Source organism: Coccinella septempunctata, chromosome 9 (assembly GCF_907165205.1).
Source record: "Coccinella septempunctata chromosome 9, icCocSept1.1, whole genome shotgun sequence".
NCBI lineage: Eukaryota > Metazoa > Arthropoda > Insecta > Coleoptera > Coccinellidae > Coccinella > Coccinella septempunctata.
This window is the reverse complement of record NC_058197.1, coordinates 4627595-4637716: the sequence shown is the minus strand read 5'-3', so window position 1 is coordinate 4637716 and position 10122 is coordinate 4627595. Positions and strand designations below refer to the sequence as shown.

Sequence of the window (10122 nt, the reverse complement as noted above, 5' to 3'; positions counted from 1 at the left end):
AGAAAGAGAAATTCTGCATTTCTCAATGAACTTTTCAGGGTTTTCACTCCTAATCTCTGAAACAAAATCACTTAAAAATGAAATAAACGATTTGCTCCTGCGTAAATTCTTGCACTAATTTGTCAGGAGCAAATGAACTAGAAAAAATTGTTGCCTGACAATGAACTGAAAATAAAGAACGTTGAAATTATAATTTTATGTTGTAACGTTTCGGAGTCTATATTAGACAATTTTCGAAAATCTTCTGAATTGTATTTTTTTCAATATTGTACACCAAACGGTGTACAAATTTCGTGAATCATTCCTAACAAAAAATTATTACGTGGATAGAAAGCCACGAGATAGAAGTGGAACTTCTTCGACGACTCGAGCCGAAAATGAAGGATTAGTTTTAGTTATGATAAACTGATGTGGAAACTTATTTCAGTTGAATGAAATTTCGATTTCATTCAATGTTTGAAAATAATATATTCAGTTTTCTACATCATGATTTTCCAAGAATGGCACGATAGCTTTATGGAAACTGAAATGGGATATAAAAACCCCGGATTGCAATTGATCAAAAAAAACCGAGAAAATTGTCGTTCGTTTTCTAGCGTCCTGATTCATTATCGATGTCAGTCTTCATTTTAAGAACTCGATGAGTGGCTCTCTTTTCTTCAACAGCATCTGAAAACTCACGTACCTAGTATAATTCCCACTTAATGTTAAGTTTGCTTCAGAAGGATCGAAGCCATTCATTGAATTTCCAATACCAACATTGAATATGGTAATGAATACGGATGCTAGGGAATGAATGATAATATACGGAACTATACTGGTTTGTTGATCAATTAAAATCCATATCTTTTTTTGGTTTCCTCAAACCTATCGCTTCTTTGAATTGAATGAATATGTTATTTTCAAACATTCAATGAAGCTATAATTTCCTTCGATTAAACTGAGTCTACCAGTTTGTCATAACTATATAGATCTATTTATAAATACACGACCAAAGAAGTTTCACTTCTATTTCATGGCTTTCCACGCACCAATATTTTTTTCTTTCATAAGAGACAATGTGAATTCGATTTTGGCAATCAATTTTTTGAAGAGAAATCAACTCCAGTAAATTTTAAGAATGATTTCTCAGGAAACGGCTCGATAATCCGTTATGTTTTTCACGAAGAGAAATGATGCCTACTTGGCAATAAACGATATATGGACTATAGCATTTTCAAAATATTAATTAATTCATTATAGACAAAGTGTTTTTGATCATTCATCATGTAGAATAATAACGACTGTAAGGAAATATCATTTTCTGCATTTGAAGTCCCAATAACCTTCAACTAATAACGAAAAATGGATATTATGCAGTCACACATAAAAAATCAACCATAGAATTTTTGCTTTTGGTGATAGTTAAATTAATTTTATGGTTGCATTTATATCAAAATTCTACATTTTATTGCAGATATAGGCAGATACAATCAAAGAGGAATGTAACGTTTAAATGCGAATTGGGGGATTTTGAAAGCACTGATTTTTCACTTGTAGTGAATCATAAATATGAAGTGCATGGTGTGAGAAGTTTTAAATGTGCCAGATGCGAAATCGAAACAACTTCTATGCTGGAGTATATAATGCACATCAATAACTATCCCACCCATATAATTTCTCCCTTGGGTGATCGATCTAACCAAGACAATACAACGAGACAAACATTTTCGTCTGATTTTGCTAACATAGGAACCATGTAAGTAAAAATAATAATAGAAGTATTCACGACAATCATTTATTTGTCATTCGATATTTGTTATATTCATTCATGAATTCTGTGGTCGCATTTTCAAATATTCCATATATTATTTTTTTCAGACGTAGGCAGACCCAGTCGAAAGAAAATGTACTGTTCAAATGCGAATTAGGCGATTTTGAAAGCACCGATTTATCACTTTTAGTGAATCATAAATATGAAGTGCATGGTGTAAGGAACTTTCAATGTACCAGATGCCCAATGAAAACATCGTCTATGCTGGAATACATAGCACATATGAAACTATATCCAACACATATGAATTCTCCCTCAATTGACCGACCAGGCCAATGCAATGCGGGAAATAGATCAACCAGGAATAATAATGAGAGAAAACACATACAACAAACACTCAACGGAAAAGGAAAACAACCAGTTGCTAATATATCAGCTATGTGAGTAAAAATCTAAAATAAAATTACTTTTTTCACGAACGTGTGCGTTCAAACCTTTTCGCGCACGCTTTTCAAGTCGCAAAGCGTCCCATTCCCAAATGGTGCGCCCTTTCATATCTTTCCCCCACGCAATGCTTGCAAGTATCACTTTCCGCACTTTTTAGGGAAATAACTATTATATATTTCCCAAAATTTCAAGCTGAAGTGAAATAAGCAGCAAATGGAATGGGAGAGCTAAAAAATGACTCATTAGTTTGACTAGCTATAACTTCGACATGAACTCCCGAGATGCAAAGCTATGCATTTTTTTGCGAAAAATTCACTGCCTAATCGTAGTCGAGATCAGCGTCACTGTTGAAATGTCCTTCATATCCATTTTAAGAAATCAACTTGTACTCTCAAAATTCTAGCTATAACTTCGACGTTTCTCAGCTGATTTATAATTTGGTGCTGTGACCAACGTTGGTCTGCACGTAACTGGGCGCACATGGTATATTTTTTTCAGGCATTACTTCTTTTTATTATACTAGTACTGGGTGATTCCCGCGATGGCCTTCTAGACGTTTGTGGAAAACTCATCACAATTTTATGCCGAAAATTTGCATATTATGGTTTTTCATTTCAAATGTACACCGAGAATATCAGCTTAGATATCTGATTTGAAGGCAATTCCAAAAGTGCGCCATAGCTTCGGTAAAAACACAACGGTTGTTGAGTCTTTGGGATAATTATAAAGAAAGGGGTTAAAACGGCAGGTCAAATTATTCGTGATATTTCTGCTGAGGAGTTTTTTCAGAGGAGTCTTGCACCTGAAATGTACAGGGTGTTGATCAGAAAATTAAAGATTTTCAAAAACTAGGTTTCCGTCGATTTCATGTAAAAAAAGAGGAGTTGTTAGCTTAATGAACCCTATACCTAGAGTTCTAGAGTTATCGAAGAAATAGTTGAAAAAACACAGAAATGTCATTTCTTACTGCTAGATATGGAGAGTAGTAAGAAGGAGAACGATCGCTACTTTGAGACCATAAATTTTTGTCCCCCAAAATATGTACCAATATGGTAGTTCATGTTTTTGCCAACAGGCGCGCTGGCCATCACTTGATGGCGAAATTTTGATTTATACTAGTTGAAGTTGGCTGAGTTTTCCTGGTCACATATGATAGGAATATTATTTTTTTCGATTTTTGATAAGAGAACAACATATGACCATGGTGAAATGTTGAAGCGTGCTCTATTGTGTTTTGGCATCGGAAAGAAAAGGAGAAGAGATAAAATTTCCAAGAACATTTTTGAGAGCAAATTGAAAAAATCCTCACCTCAAGAATCGATTCCGAATCAATTTGTGTGTCAAGAACACTTTTGTGATGAAGATGTCAAAAAATATGATGGATTCATTTATAATAAATCAATGACGAAATCGAAATTGTCATCACTCGTGAGAAGTTGACTCTTCTGAATAAGAATATTTAACCAATAAAACTACATGCTTCAGAAGTGGATATTGTTGGCATAACATAATATATGGTTTATAACGGTTCTCAGCTGAGTATTGGAAACAGAATCTACTTTAATAACTAAGTAATAAATCTGAGATTGCTACCTTTTGCTGTCTTGATGTGTACTACTCCTCACTGCAAATTTATATAATTTTGAAGATTACGGTAAACCTAAGATGTCTAAAACACTGGTGTGTGTACTTGTCACTTTTTGCAAGCATCAACATTTCAGAAAATTGGGGATATGGGATCAGTTTCGTGGCGGCGCCACCATGTCATTTGCTTCGTTCTACCAAAGGTCCAATGATACTCTCTCGTTTTATTTTGTTTTTCGTTGATATCAAACATCGATCAACGAATTCAAAATATGAACTGGCCCATTTTGTCAGCTGTTAAGGAATATTTGTCACTTACAGTTTAATTTTCGTTTGCAAAAACAAATCTGTCAATATTTCAACACTATCGGATAAGGGTTCGAAGGAATATTTACTATTCTTCTTCAAGATAATTTCCGTTTCACAAATTGAATTCATGAGGAGGGTAATTCAATATGATTTTAATAAAACACAGTGGATTGGTCAAATATCCAATATATTCAGTTGACGGAGAGGGAATTTTCACTTTATCTACTCATGAAGAATATTTGAAGAACAGACTAGAATAGATTTATGTATTTCTGTTTCTCTATACATGCCCACAATTCACATTACGTATTTACAATACAGTTTCTTTGAAATATTGCTGAAGTTGCCATAAAACTTAGCTTTATCCGTCCCGAATGTTCGTTCATGTGATTTGGTTCTGCCTCAAATTCCAACAACACCGAATTCTTAGCTGTAGTTCTTGATTGTCCATACAGAAAACTGAACTTACTGAACGTTATGTTGAATAAATGAATGTTCTACACCCCTTTCTCGAAACTAATACATTTTCACACACTAATAATCGCTTATAAATACAGCATATTCGTAAGTCGTAGGAAAGTATTCAAATTATTTTCAAATATCAATTGACAATGCTCTGTCAAATTCTAAACAGCACTATAGTGGGAAAAACGAAACTGATCCCATATCAACACGAAATTAAAAACAAAATCGAATCAGTGATTACACCAGAGTTTTAGACATCTTAGGTAAACCAACTAACATACCTGTTTTCAATAAACAATGTTAAACGAAAGTAGGTACAATTTTGTAGATCAGTGATTTCTTTGGAATTTCATTGATTTCGTCATTTATTATGAATGAATAAAGCTGATAACATAGTCCCCCCCATAATTTGACTTTATTTTATTGCATATAATTCAGAGAACTCATATTTAATATAGAAGGTTATGGAAAATCATCAGAAAAACCACGATGACACATAACCTAAAATAAAATGAAGGCTGTTCATTTCAATTATTCAATCTGACGCTTGAATCCCCACCCCTTATCGATAAACGCAGCAATCGCAGCGACACCTATCCTACGTTCCCCGTTTTCGGGGACACATTTCTAGTGCGGCGATCGCTCTCCTTCTCTCTACTCTCCATACTGCTAGATTATTCTGTGAAAACTATAGAAGACAATCGAAATTCAATGTTCCGATAAATTAGTTTGACATTTAATGAATTGCTGATGAATTCTCAATGCACAATTTGTTTGGGACATATATAAGTGATCAACTGAAATGCGATGGTTCATACATCATACGGTAGACGGCATAATGTGTAAAAGGTGACAATAAGTTAGGGAAAGTGTCACTCACTCGGCTACTAATCACCTATTCAGCTCCAAATCTTCGGTTTCAACCATAGAAATCATAATATATATACTTACTCTAGAATGCTAATCCAGCAGTAAGAAATGCGGCGAAAAATTGACAGTTGTCGTTAAAGCGAATGCGCGACATTAGTTTATTTCAACTCGAACGTTGCCTAGACTTTCCTACCTCAGTCAGTCGAATTGTTTATTTGGTATAAATGAGAAATAAATATATTTCATTCGGTAAAAGAACTTATTTCTCGATTCATACAGGACTTCTTGTCGGTATTGAAGACATGCATGGATGACTAATTGTGTTTATATGTGTTTTGTTAGAAAATCAGTACAATGATGTTGCAGGTTTCAATGAAAATATATCGGGAACTCGGAGGAAACGTGTTATAAGTCCAAATCTGAATTTGTCGATGGAGGTATTATTGAGTATTCATTGATTGTTTGAACAAACCCTGAATTGGCTGAAGATTGGAGTTTTATAGCGAATTCCATGGTAACAACTGGTGTTTACTAAATATTTGGATCTCACAACAAAAATTCCAGAAGATCTAAACTTAATATCACCAATGCAATTCGATAGTATCGCAGATTCCATTAGATAAGCAGGTACCTAAGCATTGAGTGCATATTATAAACTCCGTGGAACAAATTTGAAATATCCTGATCTAGTGGAATACTACTATATACCATCAATGGTATTCGCCATCAGTAGAACTCGATGATTCATTCAAGTTTTGAATTTTTTGTTTACATTTATTATTTTCAATACGATATACAAGCACACAAGTACATTTCAGAAAATTCGACTTAAAACTTCTTACCTCCGAGCAGATCGTGCAACAGTGAAAAATCAAGTGACTGAAAGAAAACGCGTTGTTGTCCGACATACCTTCGTTACATGAATTGTCCCCTCTTCATAAGATTCGATCGAAAGAATATTCAGAAACAAGGCAACGTTCTACTAGAAAATAAACTAATGATGCGCATTCGTATTAACGACCACTGTCAATTTTTCGCCGCATTTCTTACTACTGGATTAGCATTCTAGAGTAATAATATTTAATATGATTTCTATGGTTTCAACCAATTGTTTTTCTCCCTACACTCTACAGCCAGCAATATGTTCTTGTGAGCCCTTCTCACAAAATCAACCTATTTTCTCGTCAATTTATATTCGTTTTTCACTTTCGTTCCTATTTCGTTCACGATCCGTTTTTCGAATCCCGCAACGGTCTCTTTCGTTAATCTTGTCCTATTGTTATAGTGACTAGTGACATCAGGATAAGAAATAGGAAGAGATCTGAACAAGCGCATCTCGTTTCGTGAAAAAAAGGAAAAAAAAACGAACTCCTCAAACTTTGAACACAATCTTTCAGGTACGATTCATGGAAAATCAAAATTATTCATCGAATTTATATAATTGTATAATGTATGTATATAGGAAGTGAACCAATTCCTATTTTCTCGGTTAAGAATTCATCATTAAGGCGACGTTAAAAAGTTTTCCTATGCTGGGTAGATTGCTATATAGTGTGAAACTTTTGCCTTCGTTTTTTCGATTTCTAAGTGAACTTCATGCGAAAGTTTCAAAAAGAATGTTACGAATTTTATGGTAATCACTATTCTCTCATCATATAAAACAATTTCCTCCTGAAAAGTTATGTCATAGCTGATATTCCAAAAATGGTTTAATTCAGAATTTGAATGTACATACCTATAATGAATGAACCAATGCATCTGGTTATGATGATATACCCTCAGCAGCTATCAAAATCTCTATACATGTAATTGCTAATCCTCAGTCACACATCATCTACTGAACTGTTATGGAGGGTTTGTTTCCTCAAATTACCTATAATAAAATCTCTTCTGGTGATGTCCAAAATTATCATCTAATCAGCGGGTTGACTGTATCTTCAAAAATATACGAAAAAATCTTAGTTGACCGGTTATTGAACTTCTTCCATAAATTCGAGAAATTTTCGAAAAATCAACATTGATACTCGGATGGAAAATGCATCACCACAGCTGTATTAGGGTTAGCAATGTCAGCATTGTGTATTAATTATTGAAGGACCTGAACTAGGTGAGAAGCCTTGACCTAACGAAGGCAAATTGGAACTTTATGGTATTCGCGACAATCAACTTGAATTGCTTCGAAGTTAACTGAGGCATAGAATCCGAAGAGTTACCGTTAATACTGACGATGAAGTTGGAACGTCCAAAGACGAAGTTATTAACATAGGTGTACCTCAGGACCCCTTCAATTTCTTTTATATATACATAAATGATTTACCTACCTTTCGCTATTCATACTTTGGTCCAAAATGTTGTCACTTTGCTGTTGTTTGCAGACGTTTCAAATGCCTTCATTAAAAATAAAGACCTCAAAACCTGCATCGAGCAGATAAAGACAGTATATGATCTGATAAATACTCGGTGTGATCGGAACGGGCTTTTTCTGAATATGAATAAAACTGAGTGAGTCATGTTCAGGACAAATAGGTCTAGAGAGAGTTCCGGGAATAATTGTTTTTTACAACATTAAAGTTTAATTAACGCCCTTCCCCCTCCAGAAAAGAGTTTTCCTCACTAAAGCTAGTTTCAATCAATCCTGTTAAGGAGTTATCATTATTTTATTAATTTACCGCTGGCATGGGACATATGACATTGCCTTCGTCTGGTAGGGTTTGAATCAGATCTCGTTTCGTACTGGATTGCGCAAGAGTACTACTCGAAAATACTCAGAAGTATTAATTAGGGTCCGTCAATTCCAAGCGTTTTCCATCGGAGAAGGAGCTGTGTTTGTCTAAAGAGGTCAAATGAGACCGAAACCATGATCAACATCTGGTGTCCTTCGGTGGAACGTTATCCATTTAGTTGTCTTGACGATGGCCAATTGGCTAGTTCAATTAAGACCTTGGCACATGTTGATTTTCATATCAACGGGTAGTATGAAATAATATTGATATCTCATATAAGAGGTACTTTTCACCTCGAAAGGTTGAGAAAGTACACTGTGCCTCTCCAACATCGGAGGAGAATCGTCCTAAGTTATAGGTTGACTTTTATGAAAAAAAGTTGTCGGAATTTTACATTCTGTTTTCCAAGAAGGGATCGAGAAACAAAGTACCCTGCGCCAGTGGAACCGGAAATTTTGATTCTCCGGTTGAAAATTCAACATAACTAAAGTAATGTCGAAGCTAGTCAAAATCAGGCAAATTCTCGGCTGTCCCGCATCATTTCCTTCATTTGACTGCATCTGAAATTGTGAAATATTTATGTACAACTGAAGGATTTTTATTGTAATAAAAAACTACTTGAAAAGATAAAGCACACCTTTGAAATATCTAGAATTATTGCAGAAATCTTACAAAAGTTAATAGTATAAAACTAATTATTTCAACTTGCAGACATAATCAGAGTTATACCTGCATAGAGTGTACGTTTTCAACACCAGACATGAGAACATTTGTAAATCACAAATTTGAAACACATAAACACCGATGGTTCAAATGTCCTAAATGTCGTGTATGCTCGTCATCTACAAATGCCAGCATGGAACATTTCCGGAAAAATCCCAGTCACCTGATACCATATGTGGAAGAAAAAACACCGGATAATCACTCTGATAACCTGATAATTGGACCGAGACGAGAGAAACAACACCGATATAAGTCGGATGAAAACTTGATCATCGAGGTAAAGAAAGAAGGCGACAAAGAAAAGTGAGTATGCTCAAATCAAAAATTAAGGTTTCCTCATAATCGACATTCACTTAATCATTTCAGTCCAATCAAGGCATAAATCAATCAACGAATACTAACTTTGCTTCCTTTTTTTCAGGATTGTTATAACACCCAAATCTTATTTTTTCAAGAACAGAGATAAAAGGGAAATAACATTCTATTGTGAGGTTTGTAAATTCAATGCATCCACCTACAAGAAGGTCTTATTGCACAGAAAAACAATCCACAACTTGGATATGAAATGCTCTGGGTGTTCTCACACAACATCGACGATATGCGAATTAAAGGAACATATAGTGCAAAATCCCACTCATATGACTGAGTATGTCTCATGCAACCTTTGCAATTTTGGGACCTACGATCAACTGGTGTTAATCAGCCATAAGGAAAGTGAACATTTTCGAAATGTTCAAGCCGTAAGTGAGTGATAATCAGAGACAGTGATAATATAGTTTGTGAGTTGAAAGTGTTAAGCGCCCGAATCATAACCAGGCAATGACGTCAGGAACCAAAAGCATCCAGATATAGCCTAATGCTGCTTGGCTGTTAGAATTTTTTTCAGGTTTCCAATATCTTTATGCTTCTTTAGTTCTTGGAACAAAAAGTACTCAAAGCTGTAACTATCTTACTTCGTTTTTGGAATTTGCGAAACTTGTAGTCATTGTCATTGTCATTCATCGAGAAAGTGTAGTGTGAATAGAATGTACTGAACAATCTTTCAATCGTATCTGTTCCCCTTTCCTTGAACGTCTTCACAAACGTTCGTGTGCTCTATTTAAAGTCATGTTTTAAACACCATAATTATTTTACGTTCAAAAATTCCACTGGCAAATATAAATTGAAGTATATTTTCGATTTTTGATGCCTGAACGCTATTCCGTAAAACTTATTCAAGATATTTTGTTTCTGATTAGTTTCTGATTG

At 34.7% G+C, this 10122-nt stretch overlaps 1 protein-coding gene across 1 annotated transcript; it reads left to right on the top strand.

Moving 5' to 3' along the window:
• Positions 1–1946: 1946 nt before the first annotated feature.
• Positions 1947–9712, top strand: LOC123320131. Its single transcript, XM_044907324.1, has 3 exons — positions 1947–2193; positions 8863–9177; positions 9296–9712. The coding sequence occupies exons 1-3, from the start codon at positions 2000–2002 to the stop codon at positions 9624–9626; spliced, it is 840 nt and encodes a 279-aa protein (XP_044763259.1). The 5' UTR covers positions 1947–1999; the 3' UTR covers positions 9627–9712.
• The last annotated feature ends 410 nt before the right edge of the window (positions 9713–10122 follow it).

Coding starts and splice junctions, on each gene's coding strand:
- LOC123320131 (XM_044907324.1), top strand. CDS start 2,000: ATGAAAACATCGTCTATGCTGGAATACATAGCACATATGAAACTATAT. Junction 2,194..8,862: donor GTTGCTAATATATCAGCTAT/GTGAGTAAAAAT, acceptor TTCAACTTGCAG/ACATAATCAGAGTTATACCT. Junction 9,178..9,295: donor AAAGAAGGCGACAAAGAAAA/GTGAGTATGCTC, acceptor CCTTTTTTTCAG/GATTGTTATAACACCCAAAT.